Below are 18,964 nucleotides of genomic sequence, written 5' to 3' on the forward strand. Positions count from 1 at the left end.
ATGCCAAATGTTGCTAGGAATTGCTTAAAAAAAAGAAAGGGTCATTGGGAATTTTCACATTGGTATGTGAATTTTCTTTACACCAAATTTGGCAAGTATGGGTACTGAATTTGCCCACCCAGACAGATATGAGCTTTGTCTGTCCAAAAACATTAACCACTCTACATGTAATTACTTAAGCACACAATATGTGTATTACATCAGCGTAATACATCTTTGTATCAGCGTATTTCAAAGAAATATCAATTTCCTGTCCATGATATATATATAAAAAAAAAAAAAACACATCAGTAACCTGGCCACTTCTGAAAATAATTAATTCCAATTATCTACACTATGCTAACAACTTCACAAAGCCCAGGTTTTCTGCTATTCCCTAAGGCTGTGTCCTATATCTGTGTCCAGCGGTTCTTGAATCACCTATCAATGAGAAGGTACTTTCTTCATTTAGGGAGTCATTTTCTGATCTACCAAGCAAACTGATTTCTAACCAGTGGCTATTATACACACTTTGTGTTGGGGGGAAAAAAGAAGCTATTTGCTGTATGCTCATAAGCATCCCAAACCTGGTTTCTATATTAGTTTTTCCAGTTGATTTTATAACCATCCTGAATAATCAACAAAACAAATACTACATGTATGTTTTTACTAGATATAAGGCATAATCATCCCCTCCCCAAAAAATGCAAGGACTAATTACCATATTTAAATTCATATATCATATTCTAACATCCTTTCTCTTATACTCCATCTCAGGTCTTTGTGCAGCTTTTCATTTGGAGGCTTATGTTGATCCCAGTACTTTCTATATTGATGATATCTGGTTACAGGGTCACATTTGCGTTTAGCTATGCTCATAGCTGGAAGTGGATAGAGAGCTGTGGAAAAGATCAAGATAATTTTTTTTTTCACTGAAATATCCATTATCAAGGGTTATCAAAGTATTTGTCACACAGCAATTTCTTAGTTTCTTTTTATTATTTTTAATAATAGAGAAGGTAATTCATTTTTGTTACATACTGATAACTAGAAATATCCTCTGAAATCAATGGACAACTATAAAAATGGCCTGTAAAATGTAAGAATCAGGTATTACTAGCTGAACAACATGAATATTAAACCTTCCTAGGATTATTTCTTGTATCTCAAACTGACTGTCTATGCACACACACAAACACATATACACATTCATGTGCATGCACATTCACATACCTATACATTTATATAAAATGAAAATGGTTTTTATTCTGTTGACTGTACAAAAATTAAAATTATCAGGAATTTTAGGAATTGCTTGTCACCAAAAATGATTATCAGTAAATAAAATTATGTAACAACTATCATTTACGAGGATTAAGACGTGATTAATGTTATTTTAGAGATTTCCACAAGAAAGTCGGGCTGGATTAGGGCACAACAAAATTAAGAGAATTAATAGATATAAATTAAATATCAATATCAAAATTTGCAGAAATACTTGATAATTTAGCACAAATTTATTGCTAAATAAACAGTATTAAAAAGAGTAGTAACATCACAGCATCTTTTTTTTTTCATGGTTTTTAAAGATTCTTGCTTAATTTAGAAATATATCTCTACTAATATGTAAATTATTAGTACAGACTTTTTAAAACAACAGTGACAAATATCAGAAATATCTTTGAATTTCTCAAGCAACAAGTGGCAGTTGTGCAGATTTTTCAAGATGTAGTTAACAAGAACACAAAATAAAATTTCTACCACATACTTGGGAATATTCTCCAAAATTTTCCATCAGAGGTTATCAGAAATAAAAACAGTATATTTCTCATGGCAGCCTGATCCTGCTGAGTTTCCTTTCATGATTATTTCTGCATAACTTCTCTTAACTTCAACTGAATCATTTTTTGTAGGATTGGAAATGGCCACCACAATTCAAATTTTAAATACTATAAAAAAAAAAAAAAAAAAAAAATGTTTTTTTTTTTTAATCTATCTATTCCTCTTGCTTGCTCTGATAATATACTTGTACCAGTTCAATTGCCTTGTACTGAGAAGTTCAGTTTCCATAATTTTAAACAACAGCAATTATAGATTTAAATTCTAATGCACAATTATTATTATTATTGTGCAATTATAGATTTAAATTCTAATGCACAATTATTATTATTTTTTTTCACATTAAATTTTAGTTTACACTTATTCACAGAATGACAATGAAAATAGCAATAAAGATACTTGGAATACACAAACCACTGCTATCTTCAATCGCTGTTGAGAAGCTAACAATTAATGAGAGGAAGTGAACTTTGGCAATGATTCCCACATTTGATATTATCTACAATTGATGTGCACTTTAATAAATGCAAGTGAAGATCACAAAAATGCACACAAAAATTATCCAATGCCAAGATATTACTTGTTGTGTCACGATAAATATAGGAAAAATATTTTTCCTTATTCTCAAAAATAGGCAGTAAAATTCTACTAGATTATACATATGACACTGTATGTTTATTCATACTGATATCAAATTACCATCTATGTGAATGCATTGTACCTATATACGTGCAAAGCGGTGGGTTTGTCCACTAGCAAGAGGGATGACAGCGTCACATTGCCAAGGAACCAGGTATCCCATGAATTGTGTAAATAATAAATATAATTTATCCCATAAAAAAAACTGACTGTAGAATACAACCATAACCCCACCCCCCAAGAGTCATATGATAAAAAAAAAAAAAAATCTGAGAATATTCTCCATAACTTATACTGTCTCTTCAACCCCTTCTGACTATATGGAGAATGTAAATCACTGTTACAACACACACTGAAAGGACAATTCATGGGATACCTGGTTCCTGGGCAACACAATGCTGTCATCCCTCTTGCTAGTGGACAAAACCATCGCTTTGCACGTATATAGGTACAATGCATTCACATAAATGGTAATTCGATATCAGTATGAATAAACATCGTGAGTTAAACAATTTGAAAGAGGGATGATAGTGGGTGCCTGACACATGGGTCACTCTTATCACAGAGGTGGTACAGAAATTGCACTATCCCCATTTGACAGCATCAGGACTATATCGGGAATATGGCATTTCCAGAATAACATCTCATTTTGGACAGAGAAAGGTTGTGGATGAACATGGCTGTTCAACGTCTGTCTCATATTGCTTTAGCCAACTGGAGAGCGACAGTGGCACAAATCACTGCCGACTTCAATGAGGGAAGTGCCAGAAATGTCTCCACCAAGACTGTTGGGTGGTATTAGCTGCAATGGGTTATGGGAGCCACCGACCCACCAGAGTCACATTGCTAACACCTTGACCTAGGGCTCTTCACCTCAACTGGGCAAAAGAACATCAGCACTGGACCTTGGATGATTGGAGACAGGTCTCCTTGTCCAATGAGTCCAGTTTCCAGTTATTTCAAATGGCATCAAGCTATGCACCCATCATGTCAACAAGGCACTGTTCAGGCAGATGGAGGGTTGGTAATGGTCTGGGGCATGTTCAACTGGCACATGTTGGGACCTCTGGTATGTCTAGGGGCGTCTTTGAATGTTCCAGGTTACGGGTCCAACCTTGCAGACCATCTGCACCCCTTCATGGTCATCGTGCACCAACAGGGCAGTGGACTCTTCCAGCAGGAAGATGCATCCCCCGCAGAGAGCCATGATGGCGAGAACATGGTTCAATGAGCATTCCACAGATTTTACCACCATGGGCCTTCCCGTTCATCGGATATGAACCCTGTGGAGCATCCTTGGGATGTTGTGGAACACTTTCATGAACTAGTGGACTCAATGCCTCGCTGTGTGACTGCCGTCATCCTGGTGAAGGGTGGGCCTACCCAATTACTAGGTAGGTATCCCATGATTTCTGTCCACTCAGAAATCATAAGAATAAATCATAAGAATGACAGCGTCGCATTGCCAAGGAACCAGGTATCCCATGAATTGTGTAGGTAAAAACACTATCAAATGTTTGTTTGATAGTGTTTGGTTTGGTTGCTGCTATCTTCAATAAGAGTAGCAGGTGTTTAATAACATGAAGAAACAACTACTACTGGAAAAGTCACTTTGCAATTATCACTCATTCATTGTTACTAATGGCATCTTCAAAATACCATTAAATCATCGAGAATAGGGATGACACTTTAGTGAAATATTTGCCAATAGTTACTGATGCTGTGATTGAAATTAGTTGTGTTCTAGGTAAAAAGTCATGCTGTATTGAGAAATATGGGCATTATGCTATATGTACAAACAAACTATCCTTTCATAACATTTAAGCACATTTATGCCCATATAAGTCAGTGACACAATTCAGATTAATCTTCAAACACTGCCATTCAAGCCAAGTACTGATATTGTGATAGTTATATTATAATCTTAACTTTAATTATAATCTATACAAACTGTTTCATTAAATTTACTTGACAAAATATGCTTGAACACGTAGTACAGCTGCAGTCTTTAATCACATAAATGCAGTATATTTTAAGTTTGCTCCAGTTTTTTCCTTCACCTTAGTTGTATGCAATGAAGGAAAGAACATTCTATATTTTCAATAGGCAAAGTTTCAGTTTTGAAAATTAAAATAAAATTAAAAAATTTCTAGTTTTATGAAATAAATATCAGCTTATTAGTCATCTGGTTTATTGGATACAAATATGCTTGCTAAGTGAGAAAATACCAGCTCTGCATGACAAATGGCCAATGAGCATAACAAATTATAGCAATTATCTACTTTTGTTCATTAAAAATGTTGTAACAGTATTTTATGTTTATTTTATTTTTAAATCAGTCAATATGTGAAAAATATCATTTTTCACACATTAATGACTGATTTAAAAAGTAAATTTATTTCATATTTATTTTTATGAAATAAATATCAGTTTATTAGTTATGTGGTTTATTGGATATAGATAAAAATATGCTTACCAAGCAAAAAAAAAAAAAACCCCAACTCTGCATGATAAATGGCTAGCGAGCATAACAAAAAATAGCAATAATCTTCTTTTGTTCATTAAAAATATCCTAACAGTATTTTATGTTGATAATAATATTTTTCATATATTAATGACTGATTTAAAATCAAAGTCAGAAATGCCTTTTCTGGAGTTTCAGAACTCATTTTGAAATCTTACTTTGCCTCATTACCTGTTTTTTTTTTTTTTTTTTGTTTTATATACCTTGTTAGTGCTGCCTAAACATTTGAGTTTTACTAATGATCTTACCTTAGGCATTACAGGATGTTTAAAGTAAGATCAAGTGCACTTAAAACTAAGACAACCATTTAAAGGAATTAAGTGTCCCCCCCACCCAGAACTTACCAGGTTTTTGTATCTGTCGCTTACTCTGTTCAAGTTCCTCCAGTGGTCCAGAATACTAGAGAAAGAAAGAAAAAAGTCTCTCATTCCTTGCCCTTTTTCTAGCAGGAATAAATGACAAGCACTGATGAGTGAGGATTGACTCATTAATCCTGTAAATTAGAAACTATCTGCTTAAAAACATTAACATCTATTTAAGATGATTAATAATTACTAAAAGTCTAAACTTTTTTCTATTTCAAACTGCACAGAATTACAATACTTAAGTAGTCTTTGAATTTTTTTAATATCTTAGATATTAAAAAAATTCAAAGACTACTTAAGTATATTTTGTTCAAAGGACATAGTTAATTATGTGGTTTATAAATACATATATGGAATTACTGTTTAATGAAATACAAATAACGCAGTATTACAAATACCTTTGAAGAAAGTGACGAATCAAAGTGTAAAGATGGCGAGACTGCTTTGTCTGGTGGGGATGGATACAAAGTTTGCGGCTCACCTATGAAATGAAAATCAACATGAGTTATTTAACAATCCAATTGCATTTAATATTCATTTAAAATTACATTATTATTTTATCTTTTATTATAATAATGCACACATAAATATAAAAATAAGTAAAATAGTTGTAATTTATCAGCCTATGCATATGCAGGTTAATGTTTCAGATTATGGTTTCATCACCCAAAGTTAGGTTTTCAGTGTTAGGTTTCATCACCCTTGGTTTTATAGATGTAGACAAATAAACTGATCTCAGTACTATAAATTTTATTATTATAAACCAGTGCTTCTCAAAGTGGGAAATATCGCCCCCTGGGGGGCGTTAGGCATGAAAGGGGGCAACGGAGCGGATGGAGCATCATCAATGATTGGCCGTTACAAGGGTTTTATGGCTTATTTAAAAAATGCTATGCCAAATATTATTACTGTTCATTGTGCCATTCACCATCAGCATTTAGTTGTGAAAAAATTTGGTGATCAACTGCACAATTCTCTACAAACTGTTATTACTGCTATAAACAAAATTAAAGCACATTCTTATAATGATCGTATATTTCAAAAGCTTTGTGATCAAAACAGTGAAGATTTTGAACAATTGCTACTTCACTCTGAGGTTCAGTGGCTGTCAAAAGGCAACTATCTCAACAAATTTTATGAACTCTTTGATACTGTTGTCGAGTTTTTTGAAGATAGGAACAACGACCTTAGTAATGACCTCAAGAAAATGAAAACTGATATTGCTTATCTTTCAGATTTATTTACTAGATTCAACTCAATGAACTTTACATTTACAAGGACAAGATGTAACTCTTATTAAGGTGAAAACTCAAATTTCAGCATTTATTTCAAAATTAAAGCTTTTTATGCGCAACGTAGGACGACATGAATTGTATCAATTTCCAAATCTGTTGGAAATAGAGAAAAATGAAAAAAATAGCTGATGAAACTCTACTAATGTTTGGTAATCATCTAGAAATGTTGCACAGAGATATGCATGAAAGATTTGAAAATCTCCTTAATTTGAAAATTCAAGATTGGGTTATAAATCATTTTTTAAATAACAACAATGGTGAACGTTTTGTAGAAGAAGAATTGATTGAGTTACAAAATGAAGTTGAACTGAAGCCAAAATTTCAAAATCCATGTCAGGAATTTTGGTTACAAAAGAAAATCCCTGACCATTATCCTGCATTGTGGGGAATTGTAAAAAAATTACTTATTTCTTTTCCAACAGCATATCTAGTCGAAACCGGTTTCAGTGCTGTATCTCAATTGCTGACAAAACAAAGAAATTGTCTGGATGTTGTTAAACGTGGCGATTTATGACTTCTACTTACAGATATTTAAACCTAATATTGATAAGCTAATAAATCTCCACCAAGCTCATCCATCGCATTAAATATTAAAATATAATTAACTATTTCCATTAATATCATGACTTATTTATGTAATTAACTTTAATTTTTATGACTTAATTTAAGTCATAAAAATATACCCTTAATTTAAGTCATAAAAAAACTATAACTGACTTTATTTATGTAGTTGTAATTTTTTACGAAGAAGGAATAAAGTGCAGTAAATAGTTTTCTTTATAATTCACACACATACATGGAGGGCTACATTTATGTTTTTGGAGGCAAACAGACAAATATTCATTTCAGTTATTTAGCTTCACTTTATATTGGTGGGCTAAAAAAAAGCCCTGACGAGGGTTTTTTTTTTTAAGTGATTTTTTTTTTTGATTTGGTAGTTGTTGGCGCATCGGCTTCTGTGGCCATATTGCACCTCCCAAGGTTTTTGCAGTACTTTGATCCAAGCCCGAGGCGGGAATCGAACCCGCGACCTTTGGGTTGCCGGGCAGGTACTTTACCCACTCGGTTAGCCCGGTCGGCGTTTTTTTTTTTTTTTTTTTTTAAGAGGGGCAGTGATCCAAAAAAGTTTGAGAAGCACTGTTATAAACTATGAAATGCTGTTTGCAGTATTTCACATGACTGTCTTTTCTTATACAACAGTTCTTTTGAATCAATTAAAATTTATAGCAACCTAATTTCTACCATTTTTACCCCTCCAGTCCATCTTTAACTCTTTGCCCAATGTACTTCAACCAGCTCTTCTAGTTGAGTCAAAAAGACTGTAGAGAAATTACAGATGCCAATTTAGAAGAGCTGGATTGTTTGAATTAACAAAGACAACTCCTACATCAATAATGTAGTCTGTAAATTGCCTGTATTCCAAATGCCACCTTCTCTGGTTTAAGGAGGGGGGAGATGGAACTGGAGTTTTCCAGTAGAGAAGTTTAACTATAGCTGGTGCAGTAAAATGCTCACAGAATAGAAATATCTAAAGGTAAAGCAAGTGGTGGCAGATACTGTATAAAGTTAATAAGAGAGCAGTGATTAAGAGAGATTTTAGGCCATTATAAATGTGAGAAGATGTTCGACAAAAAAAAAAAAAAAAAACCACATCAAAAACAAAAGAGAAAACTTTTCAGATAATCATGTGGGTTTTCTATAATCCAAGGGTGAGTGCTTCACAAGTTGAGAATTCCATTTCTTGTAAATTTTTTGATGTATCTGCAAACAGCAGCTATAGATTTATTATGAACATCATCATAAATTAAAATCAAATCAGTTAACTTGGCAAAAATAAAATTAAGAAAAAAAAAGTAAACAGATTTATAGTTTCTCATATCAGTTTAACAAATTCTGCACTGTAAATGAGGCAGACAATGCAGAATCAGTAGGTTATAACTGGGAGATAAATGATTCTGTGATAACCAAGAAAAAAATGGAAGAGAAATCGTTGAAGCTAAAAGTAAATAAGGCACCTGGAACTGATGGGATCTATCCAGTCATATTAAAAACAACAGCAAAAGAAGTAATCAAAACTTTAGCCATAATTATAAGCATCTTTGGATTCAGAGGAGGTCCCTATCGATCGGAGATGCACGAAAATCTTCCTAATTCACAAAGGCGATCAAAAGATGAAGTGAGTACAGGCAGTTCTCACTTTACGAGTTCCCGGGTTTACTAGCTTTTTCTCCCCCAAGTATCAAGTATCAACAAAATCGAAAATATGAACATTAACTGCAAAAAATTAATGTTAAACATTCATAAATACCGCGTTCAAACCACGTGCATAGCTATATAATACAGTGTACCACGCTTTATGATATTAATCAGTTCCAGAGACACCATCGTATCATTAAAATATCGTAATACGAACTCAATAACACGTTGTTTTTTGGTAATTCGTTTCAAGATCTCGGAAGTTGAAATTTTTGCTGTACAACAAAGCTATTTATCTCTCTAAAATGTAAATTTTAAGGTCACGAGCGTGACCTTAAGTTTTATATTAACAAATACAGTGGATACCCGATATACAGCAATAAACTCAAGGTCGTGAGCGTGGTTTATAAATTGTATTAGTTACCAATTCAAATAATTAAAACGCACTACACTTTCATTGTTATCATATGTTCTGTTATAGGAATCAATTTTAAATGCCTTTGTGATATTTTTCTAAAGCACATTTCTGGAGGTCATGACCATAAAACAATAAAAACAATTTGCACTCTCCAGTTTATTGGGCTTTTCTATTACTGCAAGCAATTATAAACGGGTAGTAAACTCGATCTTCTTACATTTGTGAAAATACCGATAACTGGAATTGTGTGGTTTTTTACGTTATTATGGTGAAATTGCCCTTCACTGAAATCTTCAACCGTATAAAAAAAAATAAAATTTCAGAATCTTCTCTTCATTCTTTTTTTTTTAAAAGCTTCGTAAACTTGTTACTCCATGCAAATCGAATTAGTTGCAATTTGTGTGTGCCATTAAAAAATGCTTGAGACATTTCTGAAGAAGACATTTCTTGAGACATTTCTGAAGAAGACGACTCCTTGTGCAACAAATCAATGAGTGAAGAGCCAATAATGAGTGATCAACGAGTGTGCATTTAGTCGATGATGATGAAGAATAAACATTCTTTAATATTTGTAAGCCATAAATAATTTCTCTGTTATTATAATTTGCTTGATTTTACAGGCTGTTTTCATTTCTTTGGATAAATCAATCATTGTTTAAACAAACTAATTAGCTAACTAATCTCATTGTTGATAACATAACCTCTATTTTTAACATTATGTCTATGGAATTTAATTCCCGCTTTGAGTTTTTGCTTTACAAGCGCATGCTAGGAACGAATTAACTCGTAAAGTCGAGAACTACCTGTAATTACAAACCTGTAAGCTTTACTTCTGTTCCAAGGAAAACAATTGAGTCACTTGTTAAAAGAGTAATGCACGACTATCTAGAAAGGAATGCAGTTATATGACAATCACAGCATGGATTTGTTAAGGTAAAATCTTGTCTGACCATAAGATTGGATACTATGATGCAGTAACAAAGGAATTGGATGCAAAAAATAATTCAACATATACTTAAGAGTTCAAAAAAGCCTTTCATACCATCACACAAATAAGAGCACTATGGCATCAGAAGCAAGATACTGGTACAGATAAAGGGATTTATTGAGTGGTAGAAGACAGAGAGTAGTTATCAATGGGTAGTGCTATTCTTGGACTAAATGTTATTAGTGAAGTTCTCCAGGTTTCAGTGCTCAGTCCATTGTTTTCAATATTTATGTTTTGTCAATTTCATTTAATAACTGCACAAACAACAGATATCAGCTCTACAGTTATTGAAGTAAAACATTGTGCATATTTAGAAAGCAAGACAATGGAATGGCCACTAATCTCAAACAAGAAATTAACATGCAATATATATTTTTATTTTTCAGGCGAACTGTAAAGTCATGTGCCACTGCCACCAGATTAAAAGACCTCCAAAATCTCTGCCATTAAACATGTTTTTTACAAATGCTACAAGTACCTTAATTTTAAGTATTTAATACTGCCTCTGAAAACATCTTTAATAAACTAAAAAAAAAAAAAAATTAATACATACAAATGTCAAGAGAAATAACTGACAATTCTTCACTGATGAATGTCTGTCCATTTCTATGTCTAAGAGATAAAAAAAAAAAAAAAAAAAGAATAAAAGTTACTTCTGTGAAAGCACAATTATATTTTATTAGAAAACATATCAAGATTTCAGCATAAAATAAAGCTAATAAAAATTCTTTACTTCATTCATTTCCAAATTAAAAGGCTAACTGAAGTGTGTTATTACTGAAAAAAAAAAAAAAAAAAAAAAAAAAAAAGTACCAGGCAAACTGTAAAGTCACAGTTTTTACATTATTATACTTCAGTCAGTGTGCCATGGTAGTGCACTATGGTAATCAGCTATTCACTTCTCTAAAAAGAAGTTTTTGCAATTTTAGACATGTTTGCATAATGTCCATAATGCATTCTCCATATTGCATAGGATATCCATATAGTGTATATCATAGCTGAAGCACCAAATACTGTTTGTTGTTGTGTGTTAAATGGAGGAATGAATGAGCATATGGCAGATGCACAAAAGCATTCTTAGTTTGTGAATATATGAATGTTACTGCTTTTTTGAGTTCATTTTGTTATCAGTTTACTACATATGTAAATCAAAAATTATTACTATTACTTATACAGATAAAAGCTGGCAGCATTGGCAGATTTCAAGAACTCTGTACATAAATGGGACTGAATTTGCATCCTGAAACTGAACCACTGTAATAAGTTGTGGCTTGTTGAGATGCTTGGTGACTCATCTAGACATAGTAATGCAAGCTTTACTTGCATAGCAATGCATGTAAAGTAATCAAATTTTGTTTCAAATTACGAAAAAGTGAAACAAACCCATACAATGTTAAAACCGCTTTCAGAGAAGATGCTATGTGTAGTTCAAAAACTTTTAGCATTAGCAAAGGCACATGATGCAAGAAGGCAAGCTTATATAGCATCAGCCAAAACAAAAAACCAAATCTTCTAATTTCACCCATCCACTTGCTCCAAATGTTTGTCTAGTTCTGCCTTGAATCTATTTAAGCTATCAGTAAAATGACAGATGGAAGTTTGTTCCAGCAATCAACCACCCACCGGCTAAAGGCAAACTTCCGCACATCTATCCTACAACTGTCTTTCCTCAATTTGAATTTATACCCTCTCAAGTGATTATTCTGAGCAAAAGGAAGGATCACAACAGCATTGAGCATGCTCAAACCATTCAAAGCTTCATACACCTCAATCAGATCACCTCACAGGTGCCTTGTCTCCAGACACTAATTTGAAAAACTTAAGCTTTTCTTTGTAACAGCAACCCTTTGTTCCATTCATTAATATTGTTGCCCTTCTCTGTATTCTTTCCAACAGCTCTATACCCTTCTTAAAATGAGGCCTCCAGACCTGTATATAGTACTCAAGGTGTGGCCACCATTGCCTTATACAAGGGGATAATCACCTACTTATCCCTAGAAAAATTCCTGTATATCATTGACAAGACACCATGAGCTACTCTTGCAGACCATCTGCACTGCTCAGAAAACTTCATATCTGCCTGCAAAATTACCCCCAGGTCCTTTTCATTCTCATAGTACCACACAGTTGTTAAGTTACTCTGGGGTTACTGCTTCCCATATGCAGAACTTTACATTTGTCAATATTAAACTTCAGTTGCCACTTCTCAGCCCATATGCTCAACTTTTCTAGATCCCGTTGCAGCAGAGTACTGTCATTAGTGTCATTAAAAACCCTGCCAACCTTCATTTCGCCTGCAAACTTGGGCATTAAGACTGATAAGACTGAAACTGTTGCACATGGAAGACTACTGTACAAATTGGAGCTGTTATTTATTGTTATTTGGTGTTTTAGGAGCATTAGCAACTAAGGCCATATTGCTCCGGGATATGCGGTGGTCATTCCCTGACCTTTCCGTATCTTCCGTATTTGGTGGTGACGGGCTCGAACCCCGGTCAAATCAAGAAGCGTGTGCTACACACTGCTGCTCCTTCCCACCTGGCTACGGAGGCGCCACAAATTGGAGCAGAATGGTATTAAGGGTGAGTTGCTACAATGGATAAAAGGATGGTTAAGTGGGAGAAGACAGAGGGTGGTAATCAATGGGTGCTGCTCTTCTTGGACTAATGTTATTAGTGGAGTCCCACAGGGTTCGGTGTTAGGTCCACTGTTGTTTTGTATATTTATCAATGATATTGATGAAGGTATATAAGGCTTAATGTGGAAGTTTGCAGATGATACATAGGTTGGCAGGGTTGTTAATGACAGTAATGGCAGTGTGCTATTGCAACAGGATCTAGATAATTTGGGCAGATGGGCTAAGAAGTGGCAACTGAAGTTTAACCTTGACAAATGCAAAGTACTGCATATGGGTAGAAGTAACCCCAGAGAAACGTACCAACTGTGTGGTACTACACTTAAGGTGGTAGAAAATGAAAAAGACCTGGGAGTAATTGTGCAGGCAGATATGAAGTTTTCTGAGCAATGCAGACAGGCTGCCAGGGCAGGTCATGGGGTTTTATCAATGATATATAGGAATTTTGCTAGCAGGGAAAAGGAGGTGATTATCCCTCTGTATAAGTCAATGGTCAGGCCATGCCTTGAGTACTGTGTACAGGTCTGGAGGCCTCATTTTAGGAAGGATGTAGATTTACTTGAGCGTGTACAGAGAAGGGCAACAAGACTGGTGAGGGGAATGAAGGGATCCTCTTACCAAGAGAGGCTTAAGTTCTGCAAATTGCAGTGGCTGGAGACCAGGCACCTGCACGGTGATCTGATTGAGGTATATAAGGCCTTGAATGGGATGAGCATGCTGAATTCTGATGGGATCCTTCCAGTTGTTCAGATTACGAACCTAAGGGGGCATAAATTCAAATTAAGAAAAGACAGATGTAGAATAGATGTGCGGAAATTTACCTTTAGCCAGCGGGTGGTTAATTGCTGGAACAAACTTCCATCTGCCGTTGTGGAAGTTGATAGGTTGAATAAATTTAAGGAGGAACTGGACAGGCATTTGGAGGGAATGGTGTGATTTTTTTTTTTTTTTTTTTTGGCTAATGCTGCATAAGCTCATACATTTGCTTTCTTGCATCGCATGCCACTACTACTACTATACCATCATCAATATCATTTATAAATACAGAAAACAACAATGGATGCAACACTGAACCCTGAGGGACTCCACTAATAACATTAGTCCAAGAAGAGCAGTGTCCATTGATTACCACTCTCTGTCTTCTCCCACTCAACCATCCCTTTATCCATAGCAGCAATTTGCCTCCGATGCCACACTTGCCTCCAATTTGTGCAGCAGTCTTCCATGTGCAACAGTATCAAAGGCCTTTCTAAGATCCAAATATATGATATCAAAGTTATTCTTTGCATCCATTTCGTTTTGACTACATCATAGTATCCAATCAAATTAGTCAGACAAGACTTCCCCTTAACAAAACCATGCTGTGTCTGAGTTATAACTAAAGTCTTGTCTAGATGATCCTGCAGTGCTTCTTGAACCAGTGCCTCCATTACTTTTCCCTGGAACAGATGTTAAACTAACAGGTCTGTAATTACTTGTGTTGCCCTTTGTTCCTCCTTTGTGAATTGGAGTCGCATTTGCCCATCTCAAATCCATGGGTACCTCCTCTGAGTCCACGGCGAAAGCTCTCATAATTATGGCTAAGTGTTTGTTTACTTCCTTTAATATAACTGGATTGATCCCATCCACCCCAAGTGCCTTTCTTAAGTTTATCTTCAACAATTTCTCCTCCACTTTGCTCTCAGTTATTACAAAATCATCTAGCTCACTGCCAGAGTTTAATACACCTCTGACATTCCCCTCCCTGAATAACTCCACACGTGTGAATGTAGATGCAAAATACTTATTTAGGTTGTTAGCTACCTGAGCAGGATCATCAAAAGTTGAACCATCGATATTCAGTGGACCAATCTGATTCATCCCCTTCCTTCTAGAGTTTACATAAGTAAAGAACTATTTGGTGTTTTGCTTTGCATCCTTTGCCAAAGATTTCTTGTAATCTGCCTTTGCCTGCCTAACCTCAATTGTGACTTGGTTACAGACCAGCTTATATCTATCATAGGCTTCTGTGTCAGCCATTAATTTATAAGTATCCCATGCATTTTTCATCTGTGACATGTCTGATTAGTTTATTTGAAACCCATTTAGGCCTAAACCTTGAACAGTATTTCTTAGTTGGTATGAAAAGCTTAGTAACAGCCAAGATAAATTCTTTGAATGCTTCCCATTTTGAATTTGCTGTTGGTAACATCAGTTGGTCCCACCATATAGAATTTAAATACTGTCTCAGACCTCCATAGTCGCCGTTACAAAAGAAAAAACCCTTCCCTTTACCCCTGATGGTAGTTACCTCTTTGAGTAAATCCCACTTCAGCACACTGTGATCCCTGCCACCTAGTGGTTTCTTTATCTGCAGATTCTTAATGCATGAAGAATCACTACTGATAATCATCTCAAGAGTATTACTCCCTCTAGTTGCCTCCCAAACATGCTGCTGTAGAAAACAATCATCCAATAAATCCACAAAAACCTCGCTAATGTGTGAGTGGCCAAACCACAAATTCCAGTGAATATCTGAGAAATTAAAATCCCCATTATAAGACTGACTTCCCTGTACAGTTGTTTATTATACTCATCAGAGTCATTAGGCCAATAAACACTCCTCCTCTCAATTTTGATTTCCCAGTGCTTAAGTCACACCAAACTGACTCGACACTGCACTGTCCAGCCATGTTTATTGGCTGTACTTCCTTGAATTTTATGAATTTCTTAACTAATAGCATAACCCCTTCCTATCCTGTCTATCCTTCCTGTACACATTGTACTCTTCAAATTCCATTTCTGCATTCCTTATATCTGTGTGACACCACATCTCTGATATCCCAACAATATTTGCCTTTGATGTTTTGACCAACACCTCAAATTCATCAAATGTATTTACCAAACTCCTAGCATTGGCGTACATGCAAGTATACATGCACCTGTTTTCTATTCTTAGCTACCCTAACACAGCCCATGTGTTTACTTGTACCGCAATGACTCCCAGCAGTCTCTGAAATCCCTGCACCTTGTTTTCCAGGCTGCTGCTCATTCCAATAGAAGCAGTGCAAGAATCACTTTCACCTCTGACAGCGGCTACTGTTAATCTATTAGTTTGTGTATCCCCCCAAGCTAGCAGTTTTCCGACCCACCTAACAATGCCTCAATAGCATCAGCAAATATTCTTGCACCCTTTCTATTTAAGTGTATCTCATCCCTGTAGAAGCAGTCTCTCCTGTTAACAAGCACAGACCAGGCTGAGAAAAATTCTACACCTGTGAGCCTTGCACAATCTCTCCAGGGCCGAATTGATTGACAAGGCTCTTGTCATATACTCCCTCCTATCATGTCTGGGCAGAATTGCAGACACTTTCAAATTCAACCCTAATTCACGGCTTTTTTTCAGCAGTGACCTGTACTTGTTAAGTAATTCCACTGGTCTCCTACCCTTAATATCATTAGTGCCAATGTGTACAACAATATCACCTTTTGTGCCCTTAAAAGATATCTGCTTTACAATGTCATTAACCTTTGCCCCTGGCAGACATATCCTGGTCTTGTTCAACCTATCCTTTTTGCACAATACGTTCCCCGTTTCCCTGACAACAGAGTCACTGACATCTACTAGTTCCTGTGGGACCAGCGCATTCTGCCTTGGGGGTTGCCACTGTGTTGCATGATGTTTAAGTGCAAGCTCCAGCACTGATGCCGGCAGCTGAGAGCTTGGTGAGCCCCTCAAATTTAGATCATTTGAAGGTACTCACCCTGTCCTTCAAGTTCTCGTATATGCCTGTAACAACACTGAGTTGTCACCCAATTTCTTCACACTCCTTACATTCCTCTTGGCTATATCATGGCTATATTCAGACGACAACTGTCCCCCTCAGTTCTCCCCTGAGTCACAGCACTCCCATTAGCTTAAGCCTTTTGCTTTGCTGCTCTGGGCTGAGTCATGATTTTGATTCAATTTCAAATAAAATTTCAATACAAAATTATAACCCTAAACTTCTATCCCAATGTAGTTATATAACACTATATATATATATATATATATATTTTTTTTTTTTTTTTTTCAGTATCGAATACTATCTCAGAGTTTCATTAAATAACTTCCGTATCTCCTATCAAGTTTTCAATGAATTACAAAATTTAAACAGGACTGTTTGTCTGTTGAAGATGATCATCACTCTAGCTGTCCTTCAACTTTAAAAACAATAATTCAATCGCTCAAAATTTATGATCTGATTAGGGGTAAATGACACTATCTACAAAGCTGCTAGTGAAATTGGTATTTCTTATGGGATCTGTCAATTAATTTTAATATAATATTCGGGTTTGTGAGACATTTCAGCCAAATTTTTGCCTTTCATCTTCTGATGATCCCAAACAGCTGCAAGTTAGTATTAGTAATGACCACATGGTGCAAGAAAGCCTATGGCTTATGTTGCGCAAAACAAGAAAAAAAAATAATAATAATAATAATTAAATAAAATATATAAAATAAAACGAAATAAAACAAAATAAATAATAATAATAAGATGAAAATTTTATAAAAATAAATAATTAATAAGAGAAAAGGAAATAGACAACCTATGCGTTTCCCACCTCCCATAGGTAATCCAGCTGACCTTTGAATTTCCCCAAACTGTCAGCCTCTACAACCCATGTAGGCATCTTATTCCAGTAATTTATAACTTGCTGGCTAAAATAAAACTTCCTCCCTCTCCATAACTTGAAATTATGACCCCTTCTAGAATCATTTATAACAGTGAAAGTTCTTGCATGTCAACACGCTGCTGCACTGTGTTTTACATCATTATCGGTGACAAATCGTAGGCATAGGGCTAAGATCTGGAAACAAAGGGCCATGAGTTCTCACAACAGAAGACTTCACCTCTTCCATGGCCCAGGCTTGTAGAATGCGAGAAACTATAATTTTTTTGATTAACATGTCATTGTTCATTATGAATTTGCCCTGCATAGTCAAACAGTTAACCAAGAATACTACAAAACAGGAGTACAATGTTGCTGTTCAGAGAAAATGGCCAGAAAAATGGGCTTCTGAGAATTACTGTTCACATCACAACAATGCTCTTGGCAGTTTCCATTCAATAATTTCTTGCAACACACTCCCATCACTGTCGCTGCCCATCTACAATACCCAATGTATTCAGTTCTGATGCAAGGCCACAGATTTGTAATGAGTGAGGAAATTATTAGGAATAAAGAACAAACTATCACCAAATCCAAAAAAACCAACAAAAAAATGCTTCTAGAAGTTGCAGAAGCACTGAAATCAGAGATCTATCAAAGAGACTACTTTGAAGATCTATTTAATAACTGGTAATAGTGTGATAAAAAAAAAAAGTTCATTCTCTGAACATTTTTTTTTATCACACTTTGCATATATACTCCACAGAGACCACCATGAAAAAAATGTGTATAACTCAAAGAGTTAAATGACACAAAACATTACATGAATTCATAATTTCATACCTTAACACTTTTCTTTTCATAATCCTGCCAGTTTCTGAAGAACGACCTTCAGAAGGTGAAAGAGATCCGCTAGACAAAGAAATATTTTCTTTAGATTCACCTTCTTCCTCATCTGAACTTTTTTTTGTTGGATCTGTTTCAATAACAGTTTTACGTCTCTGCCATCTTATTTTGGTTGGATGTTCGATATTTATCACTTCTGGAACTATTTTTTTCATTCTGTCTTTTGTTACTGATTCTTCAACATTTATCACTTCTGGAATAACTTGTTTCTTTTTATCTTGTTTACTCTGTATTGTTGGATGCTCAATATTTATCACTTCTGGAATAACTTGTTTCTTTTTATCTTGTTTACTCTGTATTGTTGGATGCTCAATATTTATCACTTCTGGAACTGTTTGTTTCTTTTTGTCCTGTTGAGATGAAAAGATGTTATAAATGTTGATATAATTTTTTGACAAACTAATTCAATAAAACTGAGGTTCATTTTGATAATTAACCAATATGCACTGATTTAAGCAGCAAAAACATGAATCAGCTATTATATTCAATGGTTAGTGACACTAAAATAATACCTGGACTTGATATTAAATATTTTAAATTATGACTAC

At 35.0% G+C, this 18,964-nt stretch overlaps 1 protein-coding gene across 1 annotated transcript in view; it reads right to left on the reverse strand.

The window, feature by feature from the left end:
* Window positions 1-711: 711 nt before the first annotated feature.
* The window catches only part of LOC150085003 (uncharacterized), a 48,830-nt gene continuing 30,577 nt past the window's right edge, over window positions 712-18,964 (reverse strand). The window contains exons 5-9 of the mRNA XM_090376431.1: window positions 18,354-18,766; window positions 10,797-10,855; window positions 5,745-5,827; window positions 5,326-5,380; window positions 712-878 (exon numbers count right to left, since the gene is read on the reverse strand). Coding sequence (XP_090232557.1) covers window positions 712-878; window positions 5,326-5,380; window positions 5,745-5,827; window positions 10,797-10,855; window positions 18,354-18,766 — 777 coding nt within the window. The remainder of the gene's footprint in view (window positions 879-5,325; window positions 5,381-5,744; window positions 5,828-10,796; window positions 10,856-18,353; window positions 18,767-18,964) is intronic.

This window comes from Mastigoproctus giganteus, chromosome 6, assembly GCF_048544385.1.
Source record: "Mastigoproctus giganteus isolate SK-2022 chromosome 6, ASM4854438v1, whole genome shotgun sequence".
Taxonomy (NCBI): domain Eukaryota; kingdom Metazoa; phylum Arthropoda; class Arachnida; order Uropygi; family Thelyphonidae; genus Mastigoproctus; species Mastigoproctus giganteus.